A 19,811-nucleotide genomic window follows, 5' to 3' on the forward strand; every position below is an offset into this window, starting at 1 on the left:
GTACAGCAAAGGTTCACTAGATTGGTCCCTGGGATGAGAGGGTTGTCCTATGATGAGAGGCCGAGTAAATTAGGCCGATATTCTCTGGAGTTTAGAAGAATGAAAGGTGATCTCATTGAAACACATAAGATTATAAAGGGGCTGGATATTGTAGACACTGAGAGATTATTTCCGCTGGTCGGGGAATCTAAAACATGGGGCAAAGTGTCAGGATAAAGGGCTGATCATTTAGGACTGAGACGAAGAGAAATTACTTCACTCAAAGGGTTATGAGCCTTTGGAATTTTCTACCCCAGACGGTTGTGGATGCTCTATCGTTGAATACATTTAAGGCTCAGATAGACAGTTTTGGTCTCTCTGGGAATCAAGGGATATGACGAGCTGGAAGGAAAGTGGAGTTGAATCCCAAGATCAGACATGATCGTTTTGAATGGCAGACCAGGCTCGCAGTGCCATATGGTCTACTCCTGCTCCTAATTCTTGTGTTCTTCAATGACATTACTATTGCAATGCCCCCCCATTAACTTGGGGGGAGAGGGGGGGGGGGAGATCACCATTGGCCAGAAGCTTAACTGGACCACCCATATTAACACCAAAGTAGCAAGAACAGGGTTGAGGGTGAGGACCCTGCAGAGGGGGCTTACCTCCTGACTGCTTAAAGAATCTCCACCATTTACAAAATTTACCTGGATAGGAAGCAGAACACTCAAGACATTTGATACAGTCCAGGAGAAACTACTTTGCTTGATCTTCCAAATCATATATCATCTTGATGGACCTATATTTGCTGTTCCTTCAATCTCAATGGGTGCCGGAATCAACTATAACACCTTTGTGGGAGCACCATCACAACAAAGAATGCAGTAGTTCCAGAGAAGACACACCTTCACCTTCTCAGGCCAACTAGGAATGACAATAAATGTAACATTGGCAATGTTGCTCACTTCCTAAAAACACATTTTTGGAAGTTTCAATTCCATAGGAGAAAGCAGAGAAGGTTTCCTGATGGTTTTAGATGCCTATTAGGAAGCAGCAAATGCTCCAAATATCTAGATGATAGAAGCAGTGTTTGTTTCCACAGTTGTGTGGAGCATTCAATAGCATGGTAGCATGAATGCTTAAGTTATACTAAACCCAACTAACACCCTGAACAGGAACTTTTTATTATTTTGATTTGTAACAATGCCATGTAACTCACTCAACTTTCTAGCTGATAAAAATGTCATGAGTGTGATAGTTTTCTAGCTGAGAAACGTTATCTGATGGTTCCATAGAATCAGTTGGAGGACATGTGAATTTATGTTGTGTCATATTTAGGTCTCAAGGAATTACAAACTATCTGTTTCTGTAAACCATAGGTTCAGGCCAAGCAATTTAGCAGTCAAGGATGTTAAGAGCTTTGAGACATATCCTTATTTAACTTCCTACAGTAAATACCAATGTTTCCATTATTTTTTCTGCAGAAACACATATGCATTAAATTAGTTTTTATTGTTGAATTAGTTTTTATTGTTATCTGCACATAAAGCCATAGTAGGTATCTCTACTGCTTATTTCAAGTGAATAATTCTAAATGCATTTCTTATTTTTAACAAAATATTAAATCAGAATAAAGCATAAAGAAATAAAATGAAAATCTTTAGAAGTAATATTGCAACAAGTACATTGAATAATAAACAGAATTGTATACTAAGGTGGTGCTATATGAAACTTATTGGTGTGTTAATATGTTACTCTTTAGTAATAAGAAAGTTCATGGCTGTGATTCTATGCAAAGAAATTATTAAATCTGAGCTGTACCATCACAGGCAGGGAGCAGGCACTTAACCAGAGCAATGTAGAGGGAAAAAGCACAAAAATTACAAAACAAGCATCACTAGGCTGCTCTTATACACATCCTAAGGACTAATGAGATAATGGAATTGATAAGATGCCTGGGAACAGGATGGTTATACACTTTTGTGGATGGGTAAAAGCTCATGCTATGGAGATAATAAACATAAAGCAACATTGTTGACTATTCTAAAACGTGATGTATAAAAATCTGTAACTAACAGTGTAGCATCTGCCCCTTATTGAAGAACCAACAGAAATTGTAGAATGTAGAACTCAAAGGCAAAAGTTTACTGGCTAAAGGATGATTCAATCTGAAAAATTGTGACATGTTCAACAAAGACAAATCTCCCTAAGGAACACTAGTTAATGTAGGTTCAACATTTTTGAGTGCTAGAAATGTTTGTAATTTGTGATCAAAGTCAATAGGTCTATCTTTGGGCTCTTTGTACTTTCTGGTCATTTTTGATCCAAGGTAACGGATTAGTTCACAGTGTTCTTCATACTGCTGCAGCTTCTTTTTGTATTTCTTTTTCACATAGTCATAGCTTTTTGGATTGTATGCTGGAAACAGAAACAATAACATTTGAAATGATTTTTCTTCCTATAAATCAACACTAAGCATTTTCATTAAATTTTTACATAACATATTTGGATTAAAATTGTAACCAAGTAAAAAACATAATTGGAGCAATCCTGGAGTTTAGACTGAATAATGTTGTAACACCCACTTACAGAAAATATTTGAGATTTGTGTGATGGTATAACGCGCCTAAAAATGTTCTTCTAACGGAAGCAGACCTATTCTGTATGGGTACGCTATGAGTCATTTATTTGCCACTTTTCATAAGTTGGCTCCTGGATTAGGATTGACTTAAAATCTGTTGCATATTATGAAATAACTTTAACTTCTACATGATAATTGTCACGTGCAGCGGTATGTTATGTTACCAAATACTGCAGATACTGAAGCAGCCCATATCCATATGCAGTAAGACCTGGACAACATCCAGGCTTGGGCTGATAAGTGGCAAGTAACGTTTGCGCCACATAAGTGCCAGGCAATGACCATCTCAAACAAGAGAGAATCTAACCATCTCCTGCTGATGTTCAACGGCATTACCATCACTGAATCTACCACTATCAACATATTGGGGGTCACCAATGACCTGAAACTGAACTGGACCAGCTGCAGAAATGCTGTGGCTACAAGAGCAGGTCAGAAGCTGGGAATTCTGTGGCGAGTAACCCACCTCCTGACTCCCCAATGCCTGTCCACCATCTACAAGGCACAAATCAGGAGTGTGATGGAATACTCTCCACCTGCCTGGATGGGTGCAGCTCCAACAACACTAAAGAAGCTCGACAAGAAGCATCCCGCTTGACTGGAACCCCATCCACCACCTTCAACATTCACTCCCTTCACCACCGATGGACAGTGGCAGCAGTACGTACCATCTACAAGATGCACTGCAGCAACACACCAAGGCTCCTTCGACAGCACCTTCCAAACCTGCGACCTCTACCACCTAGAACAAGGGCAGCAGATGCATGGGAACACCACCACCTGCAAGTTCCCCTCCAATTACACGCCATCCTGACTTGGAACTATAATGCTGTTCCTTCACTGTTGATTGGGTCAAAATCCTGGAACTCCCTTCCTAACAGCACTGTTGGTGTACCTACACCCCAAGGTCTGCAGCGGTTCAAGAAGGCAGCTCACCACCACCTTCTCAAGGGCAATTAGGGATGCGCAATTAATGCTGGCCGAGCCAGTGACGCCCACATCCCACGAATGAATAAAAAAAATCTGAGAAAAACTACAACCATGTAAAAACAGCTGTAAAGGCTTTCTGTTATGAGTTTAAGTTTAGCCAAAGGAAATCATTTTAAAAAATGAATTGTAATGAATAAACTATTTTCTGAAGCTCGTCCAGCATTAGAACATCTCTTGACTGCAACATTCCTCAATTACAGGCAATAGTGACATATCACCACTTTTTAAAAAGCTTTTGTATATATCACTGTCAATGTGTTTCAATGGTGAAGAATGATTCCTTGCAGCTTTGTTGACAATACTTGCATAGATTGGGATCAGGTGTCAGTTTTATTTTCACATACAAGACATTTTACTTTGTGATTTACCAGAAAGCTGCTGGGCAACCTCAGATAGATAATGAATATTTTCAACATTTCTTACATTGGTAACATGGAAACAATCAAAAATAATTATGAAAACAAATGAACAATTTTAATACCCAAGCTTTGCAGGAATAAATGCCCTTGAACTACGCAGAGTTTCCAATGATATCTAATGCAATTTGTTACCTTTCAGATGATAAGAAATGTAGAGAAGTGCAGATTTCTTCACACTTAAGAAGGGATATTTTGGCTTCAGGCATCCTACAGCTGTCAATGCTTTAATTATTGATAATGCTGCACCCTACAAAACATCAGTTTTAGATAATAAATATGTATATGTCATTAGGTTTTCTGCTTATACATATTAAACATATCACTGCAGCCAGTAAGATTTCTTAAACTCCAGCTCCTATGTCCCTATGTTCTTTTCAAAAAAAAGAAATAAACCTGTTGCGGTCAAACAAGGAGAAAAGAGGGGAGCCATTCGATCCCTCCTCACCTGATTGTAACATAAGCCTAGAGGGGAAAGCGAACCAAGCTCAGTGGCTTCTACGTATTGGTGCGAGCTGAAGAGGATAGTTTCAGTTTTGCTGACATTCAACTGGACAAAGTTTCAACTCATTAACAATTTGAGATGGTGGCAGCAGGATCAATGTAGAAAATGGTAAAGTAGAACTAGGGATCACCAACATGCCTATTAAAGCTGCCCTGGTGCTTCTGATACCCAGTTAAGGGGTGATGTTTAAAGGATGGAACTCAGGTACAACAGAAGTAACTGTCCAAGCATTGCTGGAGAAACCATTTGAGGCAATGCAACCTTTATGAAGTTATCAGGTAAACAATGGGCCCAGGAAAAAGCATAATACACCGTACATGCATCTACATAGTATGTGCAGCACAGAAACAGGCTATTCAGCCTAACAGGTCTATGCCGGTGTTTATGTTCCACATGAGCCACCTTACATCATGTTTAGAGAGAGGCTCTGGATCGGCGCAGGCTTGGAGGGCCGAAGGGCCTGTTCCTGTGCTGTAATTATCTTTGTTCTTTGTTCTTTAACCCTATCAGCATATCTTTCTATTCCTTTAATCCCTCATGCACTTATTTAGCTTCCCCTTAAATGCATCTGTGCTATTCACCTCAACTACTCCATGTGGTTGCGAGTTTCACATTCCAGCCACACTCTGTTTATCCTGAACTCCCAAATTTATGGCTGAGTTTTGGACTCTCCAATCTTCTCTACATCCATCCTATTGAACCCTTTCAAAATTTTAAAGACTGCCATCAAATTAACTCTCAACCTTCTCTTTTTTAGGGAAAAATGCCACAGCCTGTTTAGTCTTTATTGATAGTTATAACCTCATAACAGCCTAAACGATCCAATTAATTTTAAACAGAAGCTGTGCCTAATATCATGAAGATGGGCTATTGAGGAGAGATATTTGAGGAGGATGAAGTGTTGAAGCACCAAATACAGTCATGTGAGATGTCATTCATGGTGACTTTGATGCAGTTTTCATGCTGTGGGTGTGCGGAAACCCGATTCAAGGATTTGTACCAGGAGTGGACAGAGAGGTAGTAGTGATCCAGTGCATTCAGGAAGTATGGAAACTACAACTAATTCAGAAAGTATAGTAGTTACAGCTACAGTTCAGTAAGAAAGCATCGGATGTGGAACTCAATAGGAGGTCTCAGCAGGTCAGGCAGCATCTGTGGTGAGAAAAACAGTGTTAATGTTTCAGGTCTGTGACCTTTCATCGGAACAGACCTGAAAGATTAACTTGTTTTTCCTTCCACAGTGGCTGCCTGACCTGCTAAGTATTTCTAGCATTTACTGTCTTTGTTTCAGATTTCTAACATCCACAGTATTTTGCTTTTGTGTCAATTGGAGGTCTATTCTGTTAATACCTATAACGGTTATTTATTTTTGGGAACGTAAAGAAGTTTTCCAACGGACATAAATAAACACGTTTGGTATGGGTACACAAGCACTGCCATTACAATTTATAGTAATTGTAAATATTAAATAATCAGCAATAAATGCCCTTACTTGTTCCATATATCCAAGCATCGGAAGTGAAGTGGGAAGTAACAGGTCCTTCATTGGTGGAAGTTTATTTGGGAGTGTCAGATCCCAATACTTCTCAGGACGTCTGAAAGAGATTAAAACTCAAGACCAGTGATTTTAAGATACTGACGCCTTAATTTTCTGATCAGAGTTCCCTGTTTTACTGGTGTACATCAGATGGCCCTGACTGGAAAATGTGCTGGAATTCCGTTCTGCTGGAACTCCGCCAACTTTAGCACATATAGGGCTGGATTTTGTTGTCCCACCCCTGGGAGCAGCAGCGGGTACAGAAAATGGCGGCCATCCCACATGGGACCCGCGCCGCTACGCTGCCGCAATTACACGGCAGGCGACCATTTAACATATCGATGGCGGCTGCCCCCTCCCACCCCAATCACATGGCAGGGGCAGCTTTGTGACACTGTTCACAGCAGGTGCTGGTGCCATTTTCAAAAAGCTGCCAGCCCTGCAAACAGTTCTACATAATGCAAAGTTGACCCCTTCCCCCCACGAATCAGGCAGAGTTGACTCCTTCCCCACCACAGTTGTGCCAGCTTCTTTTGGACAGAAAAGTGAGGGTGTGTCAGTGCAGCACAACGTGGCCAAGATTGGAAACTGAAAGTAAGATCATGGGGAATTAAATTAAAATTTACGCAGAGAGGTGTTTTAAATATGTAAAGTAGGATCCCATCACAGAACGGTGGAGGTACCACCATGGAGACTCGCCACCGGGAAGACTGGACCCGGCAATCCCAGCATCAGGCTCCATGGTGGCCACTGCCGCGCTGATTCTCCGGCCCCGCCCCCCCAGACACGGAACCCAACGTCGGGCTGACAACAAAATCCAGCCCATATTTTCTGCTGTCATTTCCAGCAGCCAAAGGTAGCACCCACCCAAATAGTAGCCCATGCAAATAGTGATGATATGGTGCTGTTATATGTTGTTACAGAATTACCATTGTTTGTGTTAAAATTTGGGAATCCATTTTTTTTTAAACTAAAAAAAAATTTCACAGACATTGAAACATCTGGTGATAACTGAACTTTATGGATGCTTTTAAAAAAAAGAAAAAGGAAGGTCAACAAGAGGTTCCTGGTTTTGACCAGTAAACAAATACTGAAAACAGGTGATTTCAAGTAAGCACCACAGTGGGGTTGACTTAAGAGCTATCCTTTGTTGCGACAAGAGAAAATTTATGATTAGCATGAGACTTGCTTGGAATAGTAGTTTCATTTTGAACTGTTAAAAGCCAGGGGTTTGCACTAAAGCAAGCAATTGGAATTTAAGATGGACCTGCCAGGAGTTCAGAAGAAAGCTATTACCTCTCTTTGAAGAATCCCTGCTCTTGAAAAGCAAAACCTTGTATGAAATGGTACTGTTGCTTCCTGCATTTTTGAAGAAACCCTGAATATTTACAGAAAGCTTGCATCTTCAAATGAACTTTGTAGTGAATGTGTATGAGAACTGACATCTGTTGCTGCACACCTGATGAATTTCTTTGAATGCCTACCCAAACAGACTGTTTAGCAACCTCGCCTGGAAAAATTCCTTGTGGCAGCCAACTGTGACTTTGGGACACCTTGCTAAAACAATGGGCTTCCAGCTCTTCTCTTCAGTAAAAGTTATTTTTTTATCTCTTCTATTTCTTTGTAAAATCTGTAAACAAAAATCCCTTTTTTCCCCAGTTAAATGGTTTTTGGATGTATGTGTGTATGCCTGAGGGCTAGGACATAAAAAATATGGGGCTTTAATATTTCGATTTGCATACATATTTATTTCATTATTGGTTAAGACTTGGTTTTACAATAAATGGATAATTTTGTGGTTTATTAAAGAAATCTAGTTGGTGTGATTTATTCTGGGGACAAATAGAGTATCAAATTGGCTGCTTCGGTAAGTGGGAAAATTTATTGATATCCTGTGACCTGTGGAGAAGTGGGACTGAATTAACAGTGCAATCCTCCCGCCTCGGTCATACCTGTCACATTGCCTGGCATTACTACCTCCTTTACATGAATTCATGGTCTCATCCATATTGAACTAACATCCAGAGTTGCTACATGCTGTGGAAAAGGGAAACAAATTTTTAAAGAGCAATATACATGTAGGTTTTCCAGAAACCTTCAGGGCAGATGACAGAAAGGCAAGATCTGTACATCTGTTGCAACTTTCTCCTACTGTTATGGACTACCTTGTCCTTGAAAAAGAAAATTATTTTTTGTTGTAGTGAATGCAGCTCTTAGCCTGTAGCTTATAATGGGTCTGATGACAAAAGAATGCAACAGGCAGTTATTTATCATGCAAAGCTTTTTAAGGAGTGAAAGCGTGTGATTGAAGGACCACGCAAAGATGAAAGCTGGGGGTATGAAGGGTACCAACCTATGCCATACACATTGGTGGTAACTATTCTGGAGCTTTAATAAAGTATAAGGGAGAGGCCATTGTAAGTGGTAGACATGCTTAGTAATATGCATTCTTAGAAAATGTGGCTGACTTCTCTTATGATCTACTCGTGTCATTAAGTTTTTTTTCTGACGCTTAATGGTCATGAATGATTTGCCAACATGCCTTTGTCACATTATTCACTTGCTGCTAGGCAGTGCTGTTTGGCGACCTGCGTTGTTCATTCCAAACAGAGCCTCCCTACTCTGCTTGATCTCTTAAACCTCTTAGGCTCAGCAGAATCTATGATATTATGCTTGTCTTTTTAAGTTTCTGCCACTCCTTAAATCTTGCAGCAACATGCTATTTCCTGTTCCTGACATGTGAGCTTCCAATCAAAGGTGTTTCTAATGCTTGGCATTCGCCCACATTATTGTAATGAGGCTGACATTACAAATCACCATACTATTACCACTCATGGTATTGTTACGACCGACCACTCCTGCCAAAGCCCCTAATCAAAATATATGATTCTGATTGTAGTGGGAGAGACACACTGATAATTCAATCCCGCCGCTCCACAGATTGCCTAATATATCATTTAAAACTTTCCAAATTAAAGAAAGAGCCAGCCAAATTGTACCGTCTATTAACCCCCGAATGAGGCTAACCAAACCAGGTGTCTTTAAATCAACAAATTAACTCTTCAATTAGAAGAACTAAATTCTTAAACACTATGAACATTTAAAAATAGAAAAATTAGAGTCCTTGCAAATGTTGTTCGAAGTCCCTCGCAGAATGTTGTTCAAAGTCCAGGGAATTTCAACAATTAACGACTTGCAAACACTTTCAACAGAATCAATCTGACTTTAGAGTTTTTTGAGGGATAAAAGATTGTCACAGTCTAACTTCCCTTTCTTCAATTTAAATTACCAGAGATCTCTGTCTTGGCTTGACTTTTTAGAGTTTCGAGAGATAATAAGTAAACAGACAAAAATCCTATTTCCTCCAATTTAAATGGTTGAGAGTTCTTTTTCAGTGCTGACACCACAGCTGTCTGTGTTTGCTGTCTGTGTGTTCAAACTGTCTTACTAACAGCCAGTTCAAACTGAATTGTAACAAATGTATCGCATCAGGCACACTCCCAGTGGCTGTTTCCATGGTATCGTGAATGCACCCTTTGAATCGCAGTCTCCAAATGGCTGTTTCTAAGGCAACAAAAATGTACCTTCCTGTAACTCCTAAGGCCTGCTGGCTCGTAAAGCAATACTGATCCCTTGCAAGCTTTAAAGAAGACCGCATAGTCCAAAATAAAAACTGCAGGACCATGACAGTATAAATTGCACTTTGCCATAATTCTCAGGGAGCTTGTGACTGATCATAAAATTCAGGCTGGACAGTTTTGTGACAGTAAGTTATTTACAATAATCACAGAGCCATTAACATGCATATTCTGTTACAGTCACTGGGGGCAAAAAGATAAATCACATTGTTGCAATAATCAATTGTGAAGCACCCAAACAATGATCAGTGGGGAAGTGAAGGTGGGGGTAGTGGTGGATGTGAGTAGAATACGTAACTGCTGCTGTAAGACAAGCTGCATTCCTCCACTATAACCAATTGTCTGAAAAAAAGGAAGGCAGATTTTTGAAACATGGGCAGGAAAGTCTCAATATTTAGAACTGATATAAATTCTGTAACCTGTGCACAAAGAGAAAGAAGGTTGCATGGAAGTTGAACGCACTATTTTTATATTTTTATACAGGCTAGATGCAGGGAGGATATTCCTGATGGCTGGGCAGTCCAGAACCAGGGGTCACAGTCTCAGGATACAGGGTATGCCATTTAGAACCGAAACAAGGAGAAATGTCCTCACTGAGGGTGGTGAACCTGTGGAATTCTCTACCGCAGAAGGCAGTGGAGGTCAAGTCAAGAAGGATATAAATATATTTCTTAATGCCAAAGGAATCAAGGGATATGGGGAGAAAGCGGGAAGGATCCTTTCTGAATGGAAGAGCTGGCCTGAAGGGCCGAATGGCGTACTCCTGCTCCTATTTTCTATGTTTCAATGTTTTATGTATGAAATAACTTGACAAGAGGTCAGGAGAAGAAAATTATTAAGAAGATTGTGTTCACCTACCAAGCCAGGACAGCAACAACTGATAAAACTTCCTTAAGTTGCCCAGGAATGTTTTGATGAAGCATAATGGGAAACTTCACAAATGACTCTGATAAGGATCCTCCGGATGTTTGTTGTGCCTTTTTGAATATGGCACTGATGTTCTGGGGTAAGGACTGCAATGGAGTTAGTGGGCACAATGTGAAATATGATCATTTGCATCAGACAAGAGCTCGGCAGTCTGTTTTGAGAGGTGGTTTCTGACATCCTCCCCCAGAAACTTAATATTGACTGTTTTAATAAGGGGACCAAATAAAGCTTTTACTGGGAACAAATCTTTGCGGGTCCAGGCCCTGGGTCTTTTTGGTTCCTAGATGCGCTATTGAAGGGGCTTGAATGGCCTCTGAAGAGCTATGATGTCTTTGTGAGGCCTTACATGCACCCCCAAAGTAGGCATTCCCAACCACAGCCTCTTTAAGCGATGGGAGAAGTCGCCACCTCTTACAAGCTCATGGAAATGATCTGCAGGTTGGGACCTTGGATATCTGGATCTCTATCTATTTTCTGACTCTTAGCTTGCATTTCACTGGTATTAATAGCAGGAATGTGGCAGATGGGCAGAGGACTTTTGGGTCCTATATTTCAAAATCAGTTTCTGGGGATCTACCAATAGAAAAATACAACAGTACTGGTGCTCGTGTCAAACAGCATTTTGTATGGTGACTTGCTGTGGGTAGAAGCCATGCTTCTGCTATACAAAGCCTTAGTTAGCCCACTTGGAGTACTGTGAGCAGTTCTGGGCACCACACCTTAGCAAGAATATACTGACCTTGGAGGAATGCAGCGTAGATTTATTAGAATGATACCTGGACTCCAACTGTTAAATTACGAGGAGAGATTACACAAACTAGGGTTATATTTCCTGGAATTTGAAGATTAAGGGGTGATTTGATCGAAGTTTTCAAGATAGTAAGGGGAACAGATAGGGTAGATAAAGAAAAACTATTTCTGCTGGGTCAGAGTCTAGGACTAGGGGGCAGTGTCTAAAAATTAAAGCCAGACTTTTCAGGAGTGAAATTAGGAAACATTTCTTATACGCAAAGGGTGATGGAAATTTGGAACTCTCTTCCGCAAATGGCATTTGATGTTAGATCAATTGTTAATTTTGAATCAGATATTGATAGATTTTTGTTAACTGAAGGTATTAAGGGATATGGGGCAAAGTTGATGATATGGAGCTAGATCGCAGGTCAGCCATGATCTCACTGAATGGCGAAAAGAACTCGAGGACCTACTCCTGTTAAAATGTTCTTAAATTTACATTAACCATACTTTGCTAATGCTATCATAAAGATTGTGTGATACACGGCCCTTCTGTGAACTGATCAATAGCACAGTGATTTTTTTTAAAATTCATTCATGGGATGTAGGCATCATTGGCTAGGCCAGCATTTATTGCCCATCCCTATTTGCCCTTGAGAATGTGGTGGTGAGCTGCCTTCTTGAACCGCTGCAGTCCATGTGAGGTAGGTACACCCAGGTACACTGTTAGGAAGGGAGTTCCAGGATTTTGACCCAGTGACAGTGAAAGAACGGCAATATAGTTCCAAGTCAGGATGCTGTGTGACTTGGAGGGGAACCTGCAGGTGGTGATGTTCCCATGCATTTTCTGCTCTTGTCCTTCTAGTTGGTAGAGGTTGGGGGTTTGGAAGGTGCTGTGTATGGAGCCTTTGTGTGTTGCTGCAGTGCATCTTGTAGATGGTACACACTGCTGCCACTGTGCATCGGTGGTGGAGGGAGTGAATGTTTGTAGATGGGGTGCCAATCAAGTGGGCTGCTTTGTCCTGGATGGTGATGAGCTGCACCCATCCAGGCAAGTGGAGAGTAGTCCATCACACTCCTGACTTGTGTCTTGTAGATGGTGGACAGGCTTTGGGAAGTCATGAGTCGCCGCAGGATTCCTAGCCTCTGACCTGCTCTTGTAGCCACGGTATTTATAAGGCTACTCCAGTTCAGTTTCTGGTCGATGAAAGCCCCTAGGATGTTGATAGTGGGGGATTCAGCGATGGTAATGCCATTGAATGTCAAGGGGAAATGGTTAGATTCTCTCTTGTTGGACATGGTCATTGCCTGGCACTTGTGTGGCACAAATGTTACTTGCCACTTATCAGCCCAAGCCTGGAGATTGTTCAGGCCTTGCTGCATTTCGATACGGACTGCTTCAGTATCTGAGGAGTCACAAATGGTGCTGAACATTGTGCAATCATCAGTGAACATCTCCACTTCTGACCTTATGATTAAAGGAAGGTCATTGATGAAGCAGTTGAAGATGGTTGGGCCTAGGAGACTACCCTGAGGAACTCCTGCAGTAATGTCCTGGAGCTCAGATGACTGACCTCCAACAACCAAAACCATTTTCCTTTGTGCTAGGTATGACTCCAACCAGCGGAGGGTTTTCCCCCTGATTCTCATTGACTTCAGTTTTGCTAGGGCTCGTTGATGCCATACTCGGTCAAATGCTGCCTTGATGTCAACGGCAGTCACTCTCACCTCACTTCTTGAGTTCAGCTCTTTTGTCCATGTTTGAACCAAGGCTGTAATGAGGTTAGAAGCTGAGTGGCCCAGGAGAAACCCAAACTGAGCATCACTGAGCAGGTTATTGCTAAGCAAGTGCCGCTTGATGGCACTATTGATGACACCTTCCATCACTTTACTGATGATTGAGAGTAGACTGATGGGGCAGTAATTGGCCCCAGAACATTAGTTCTGAAGAAGGGTCACTGACCTGAAACGTTAACTCTGCTTCTCTCTCCACAGATGCTGCCAGACCCGCTGAATGTTTCCAACATTTCTTGTTTTTATTTCAGATTTCCAGCATCCGCAGTATTTTGCTTTTAAATTGCCCGGGTTGGACTTGTCCTGCTTTTTGTGTACAGGACATACCTGGGCAATTTTCCACATTGCCGGGTAGATGCCAGTGTTGTAGCTGTACTGGAATAGCTTGGCTAGGGGCGTGGCAAATTCTGGAGCACAGGTCTTCAGTACTGTTGCCGGAATATTGTTAGGGCCATAGCCTTTGCAGTATCCAGTGCCTTCAGTCATTTCATGATATCACGTGGAGTGAATCGAATTGGCTGAAGTCTGGCATCCATGATGCTGGGGTCTTTAGGAGGAGGCTGAGATGGATCATCAACTCGGCACTTCTGGCTGAAGATTATTGCAAATGCTTCAGCCTTCTCTTTCGCACTGATGTGCTGGGCTCCCCCGTCATTGAGGATGGGGATTTTTGTGGAGCCACCTCCTCCAGTTAGTTGTTTAATTGTCCACCACCATTCATGGCTGGATGTGGCAGGACTGCAGAGCTTAGATCTGATCTGTTGGTTATGGGATTGCTTAGTTCTGTCTATCGCAGTTTGGCACACAAGTAGTCCTGGGTTGTAGCTTCACCAGGTTGACACCTCATTTTGAGGTATGCCTGGTGCTGCTCCTGGCATGCCCTCCTGCACTCTTCATTGAACCAGGGTTGGTATCCTGGCTTGACGGTAATGGTAGAGTGGGGGATATGCCAGGCCATGAGGTTACAGATTGTGATTGAGTACAATTCTGCTGCTGCTGAAGGCCCACAGCGCCTAATGGATGCCCAGCTTTGCATTGCTAGATCTGTTCAAAATCTATCCCACTAGTGCCACACAACACGATGGACGGTATCATCAATGTGAAGACGGGACTTCGTCTCCACAAGGACTGTGGGGTGGTCACTCCTACCAATACTGTCATGGACAGATGCATCTGCGGCAGGCAGATTGATGAGTACGAGGTCAAGTATGTGTATCCCTCACCACCTGCCGCATACCCAGGGTAGTATAATGGGTGACTTTAATTATCCAAACATAGACTGGGATAGTAGTAGTGTAAAGGGCAGTGTGGGGCAGGAGTTCCCAGAGTGTGTTCAGGAAAATTTTCTACAGCAGTATGTTGCTAGTCCAATGAGAAAGGAGGCACTGCTCGACCATGTTCTTGGGAATGAGGTGGGCCAAGTGGATCAAGCGTCAGTAGGAAAGCATTTAGGGGACAGTGATCATTGTATCATTAGGTTTAGGCTGACAATGAGAAAGGACAAAGAACAATCCAGAGTAAGAAATAATTAACTGGGGGAAAGCCAACTTCAAAGGGGTAAGAATGGAGCTGGGGCAAATAAATTGGAGTCAAAAGTTGGCAAGAAAAACAGTCGTTGAACAATGGGCTACCTTCAAAGAAGAGATAATTTGGACACAGTCAAGGTATGTTCCCTCGAAGGGGAAAGGGAAGGCAAACAAATCCAGAGTTCCCTGGATGACAAAAGAGGTAGAGATTAAGATAAAGAAGAAAAAGTGTGCTTTTGACAGATGCCAGGTGTGAGAACCAGGCTGAATATAGAAAATCCAGAGGGGAAGTGAAAAAGCAAATAAGAGAAGCAAAGAGCGAGCATGAAAAGAGACTGGCAGCTAGCATTGAAGGGAAATCCCAAAGTTTTCTATAGGCATATAAATAGTAAAAGTGTGGTAAAAGGAAGAGTGGGACCAATTAGGGATCATAAAGGGGATTTACACATGGAGGCAGAGGGCATAGCTGAGGTATTAAATGAATACTTTGCATCTGTCTTTACCAAGGAAGAAGATGCAACCCAGGCAATAGTGAAAAAGGAGGTAATTCAGACACTAGAAGAGTTTAAAATTGTTAAAGAGGATATATTAGATAGGCTGTCTGTACTTAAAGTGGATAAACCACCAGGGCCGGATGAGATGCATCCAAGGATATTGAGGGAAGTGAGGGTGGAAATTGGGGAGGCACTGGCCATAATTTTTCAGTCTTCCTTAGATTTGGGGGTGGTGTCAGAGGACTGGAGAATTGCAAATGTTACATCCTTGTTCAAAAAAGGGTGTAAAGATGAGCCCAGCAACTACAGGCCAGTCAGTTTAACTTCGGTGGTGGGAAAACTTCTAGAAAAAATAATTCGGGACAAAATTAATAGTCACATGGACAAATATGGGTTAATTAAGGAAAGCCAGCATGGATTTCTTAAGGTAAAATCATGTTTAACTAACTTGCTGGAGTTTTTTGAGGAGGTAACAGAGAGGATTGATGAGGGCAATGCTGTTGATGTAGATGTTTGATACAGTGTCACACAACAGACTTGTGCGCAAATGGAATAAATGGGATGGTAGCAAAATGGATACGGAATTGGCTGAGTGACAGGAAACAAAGAGTAGTGATTAATAGATGTTTCTCGGGCTGGAGGAAGGTTTGTAGCCGAGTTCCTCAGGGGTCAGTGTTGAGACCCTTGCTTTTCCGAGACCGAGACCTTGGTGTACAGGGCACAATTGCAAAGTTTGCAGATGATACAAAACTTGGAAGCATTGTAAACTGTGAGGAGGATGGTGTAGAACTCCAAAAGGACATAGACAAGTTGGTGGAATGGGTAGACAGGTGGCAGATGAAGTTCAATGCAGAGAAATGTGAAGTGATTCATTTTGGTAGGAAGAACATGGAGAGACAATATAAAATAAAGGGTACAATTCTAAAGTGGGTGCAGGAGCAGAGGGACCTGGGTGTATATGTGTATAAGTCATTGAAGGTTGCAGCACAGGTTGAGGGAGCGGTTAATAAAGCACACAGTATTCTGGGCTTTATTAATAGGGGCATTGAGTACAAGAGCAAGGAAGTTATGTTGAACTTGTATAAGACACTAGTTCGGCCTCAGCTGGAGTATTGCGTCTAGTTCTGGGCGCCGCACTTTAGGAAAGATGTGAGGGAATTGGAAAGAGTACAGAAAAGATTCACGAGAATCGTTCGAGGGATGAGGAACTTCAGTTATGAAGATAGATTGGAGAAGTTAGGACTGTTTTCCTTTTTACAATTTATATAAATGACTTAGATGAAGGGACCGAAGGTATGGTTGCTAAATTTGCTGATGACACAAAGATAGGTAGGAAAGTAACTTGTGAAGAGGACATAAGGGGGCTACAAAGGGATATAGATAGGTTAAATGAGTGGGCAAAGACCTGGAAAATGGAGTATAATGTGAGAAAGTGTGAAATTGTCCATTTTGGCAGGAAGAATAAAAAAGAAGCATATTATTCAAATGGTGAGAGATGCAGAGCTCTGAGATGCAGAGGGATCTGGGTGTCCTCGTGCCTGAATCGCAAAAGGTTACGTAATTAGGAAAGCTAAAAGAATGTTATTGTTTATCGCGAGAAGAATTGAATACAAAAGTAGGGAAGTTATGCTTCATCTATACAGGGCATTGGTGAGACCATATCTGGAGTACTGTGTGCAGCACTGGTCTCCTTATTTAAGGAAGGATGTAAATGCATTGGAGGCAGTACAGAGAAGGTTTACTAGACTAATACCTGGAATGGGCAGGCTATCTTTCGAGGCAAGATTGGACAGGCTAGGCTTGTATCCGCTGGAATTTAGAAGAGGAAGAGGCGACTTGATTGAAACATATAAGAACATGAGGGGTCTTGACAGGGTGGATGTGGAAAGGATGTTTCCCCTTGTGGGAGAGTCTCGAACTAGGGGTCACTGTTTAAAAAGGGGTCACCCATTTAAGACAGAGATGAAGAGAATTTTTTTCTCTCAGCGGGTCATGAGTCTTTGGAACTCTCTTCCTCAAAAGGCGGTGCAAGCAGAGGCTTTGAATATTTTTAAGGCAGAGGTAGATAGATTCTTGATAAGCAAGGCGGTGGAAGGTTATCGGGGGTAGGTGGAAATGTGGAGTAATCAGTTCATCCATGAACTTATTGAATGGCACAGCAGGCTCAAAGGGCCGAGTGGCCTAACTCCTGCTCCTAATTCATATGTTCGTATGAAGAGAAGGCAGAGACGTGTTTTGATTGAGGTATTCTAAATCATGTGGGGTCTGGACAGAGTAGATAGAGAGAAGCTGTTCCCACTCGTGAAAGGATTGCGAACAAGAGGGCACAGATTTAAAGTATTTGATAAGAGAAGCAAAAGTGACATGAGGGAAAACTTTTTCATGCAGCGAGTGGTTAAGGTCTGGAATGCACTGCCTGAGAGTGTGGTGGAGGCAGGTTCAATTGAAGCATTCAAAAGGGAATTAGACTGTTATATGAAATGGAAGAATGTGCAGGGTTAGGAGGAGAAGGCGGCAGAATGGAACTTAGTGAATTGCTCTTTCAGAGCGCCAGTGAGAACACAATGGGCCTCCTTCTGCAGGTTTTATTTTATTATATACCTCAGGAAGTGTACCCAGTTGCAGCTCCTCACAGACCACATGGATCGGTTGGAGCAGCAACTGGATGCATTTAGGAGCATGCAGGTGGCAGAAAGCGTCATAGACAGGAGTTTTGGAGAAGTGGTTACACCCAAGGTGCAGGCAGATAGATGGGTGACTGCTAGAAGGGGCAGGCAGTCAGTGCAGGAATCCCCTGTGGCTATCCTCCTCTCTAACAAGTATACCGTTTTGGATACTGTTGGGGGGGGATGGCCTATCAGGGGAAAACAACAGCAGCAGCCAGAGCAGTGGCACCATGGCTGGCACTGTTGTTCAGCAGGGAGGGACAAAGCGCAGAAGAGCAATAGTTATAGGGGACTCTATAGTCAGGGGCACAGATAGGCGCTTCTGTGGACGTGAAAGAGACTCCAGGATGGTATGTTGCCTCCCTGGTGCCAGGGTCAAGGATGCCTCTGAACGGACAGGGGGCATTGTGAAGGGGGAGAGTGAACAGACAGAGGTTGTGGTACACATCGGTACCAATGACATAGGCAGGAAGAGTGATGAGGTCCTGCAGGGGGAGTTTAGGGAGTCAGGTAGAAAGTTAAAAGACAGGACCTCTAGGGTTGTAATCTCGGGATTACTCCCTGTGCCACGTGCCAGTGAGGCTAAAAATAGGAAGCTTGTGCAGCTAAATATGTGGCTGAACAGCTGGTATAGAAGGGAGGGTTGCAAATATCTGGATCATTGGGATCTCTTCAGGGACAGATGGGACCTGTACAAGGACGGGTTGCATCTAAACTGGAGGGGCACAAATATCCTGGCTGCGAGGTTTGCTAGCGTCACTCGGGAGGGTTTAAACCAGTGTGGCAGGGGGAACCAGAGCAGTAGGACAGCAGGTGAAATAAATGAGGAGGAACTAGTAAATAAGGCCAGTAAGACTAAGAAGAAAAGCAGGCAGGGAGATGTTGTGGAGCACAGCGGGACTGGTGGTCTGAAGTGCATTTGTTTCAATGCGAGAAGTATAACAGGGCTGTTAAGAAGGCATATGGTGTGTTAGCTTTTATTAGCAGGGGGATCGAGTTTCGGAGCCACGAGGTCATGCTGCAGCTGTACAAAACTCTGGTGAGACCGCACCTGGAGTAGTGCGTGCAGTTCTGGTCACCGCATTATAGGAAGGATGTGGAAGCTATGGAAAGGGTGCAGAGGAGATTTACTAGGATGTTGCCTGGTATGGAGGGAAGGTCTTACGAGGAAAGGCTGAGGGACTTGAGGTTGTTTTCGTTGGAGAGAAGGAGGAGGAGAGGTGACTTAATAGAGACATATAAGATAATCAGAGGGTTAGATAGGGTGGATAGTGAGAGTCTTTTTCCTCGGATGGTGATGGCAAACACGAGGGGACATAGCTTTAAGTTGAGGGGTGATAGATATAGGACAGATGTCAAAGGTAGTTTCTTTACTCAGAGAGTAGAAGGGGCGTGGAACGCCCTGCCTGCCACAGTAGTAGACTCGCCAAATTTAAGGGCATTTAAGTGGTCATTGGATAGACATATAGATGAAAATGGAATAGTGTAGGTCAGATGGTTTCACAGGTCGGCGCAACATTGAGGGCCGAAGGGCCTGTACTGCGCTGTAATGTTCTAATTCTAAAAAGGTAAGGCAGGTGAACTTAGAGCTTGGATTAGTACTTGGAACTATGATGTTGTTGCTATTACAGAGACTTGGTTGAGGGAAGGACAGGATTGGCAGCTAAATGTTCCAGGATTTAGAAGTTTCAGACGGGATAGAGGGGGATGTAAAAGGGGTGGGGGAGTTGCATTACTGGTTAAGGAGAATATCACAGCTGTACTGCAGGAGGACACCTCGGAGGGGTCATGCAGCGAGGCAATATGGGTGGAGTTCAGGAATAGAAAGGGTGCAGTCACGATGTTGGGGGTTTACTACAGGCCTCCCAACAGCCAGCGGGAGGTAGAGGAGCAGTTATGTGGACAGATTTTGGAAAGATGTGTATAAAGAGCAAGAGGGTAACCAGGGAAAGGGTTGGCCCACTCA

General features: G+C 42.7%; 1 protein-coding gene across 5 annotated transcripts in view; it reads right to left on the reverse strand.

The window, feature by feature from the left end:
• Nucleotides 1-1,672: 1,672 nt before the first annotated feature.
• ak9 (adenylate kinase 9) overlaps nucleotides 1,673-19,811 on the reverse strand; it is a 455,773-nt gene continuing 437,634 nt past the window's right edge. For 4 of the 5 annotated variants that reach the window (XM_068027233.1, XM_068027231.1, XM_068027230.1 and 1 more), the window contains 3 exons: nucleotides 6,024-6,126; nucleotides 4,162-4,276; nucleotides 1,673-2,397 (listed from right to left, as the gene is read on the reverse strand). In XM_068027233.1, the coding sequence (XP_067883334.1) occupies nucleotides 2,186-2,397; nucleotides 4,162-4,276; nucleotides 6,024-6,126 (430 nt within the window). In that variant the 3' untranslated portion in view covers nucleotides 1,673-2,185. Of the gene's footprint in view, nucleotides 2,398-4,161; nucleotides 4,277-6,023; nucleotides 6,127-8,008; nucleotides 8,106-19,811 lie in introns of those variants that run through there. The other variant, XM_068027249.1, reaches the window with a different exon arrangement.

Source organism: Heterodontus francisci, chromosome 3 (genome assembly GCF_036365525.1).
Source record: "Heterodontus francisci isolate sHetFra1 chromosome 3, sHetFra1.hap1, whole genome shotgun sequence".
Classification (NCBI taxonomy): Eukaryota; Metazoa; Chordata; class Chondrichthyes; order Heterodontiformes; family Heterodontidae; genus Heterodontus; species Heterodontus francisci.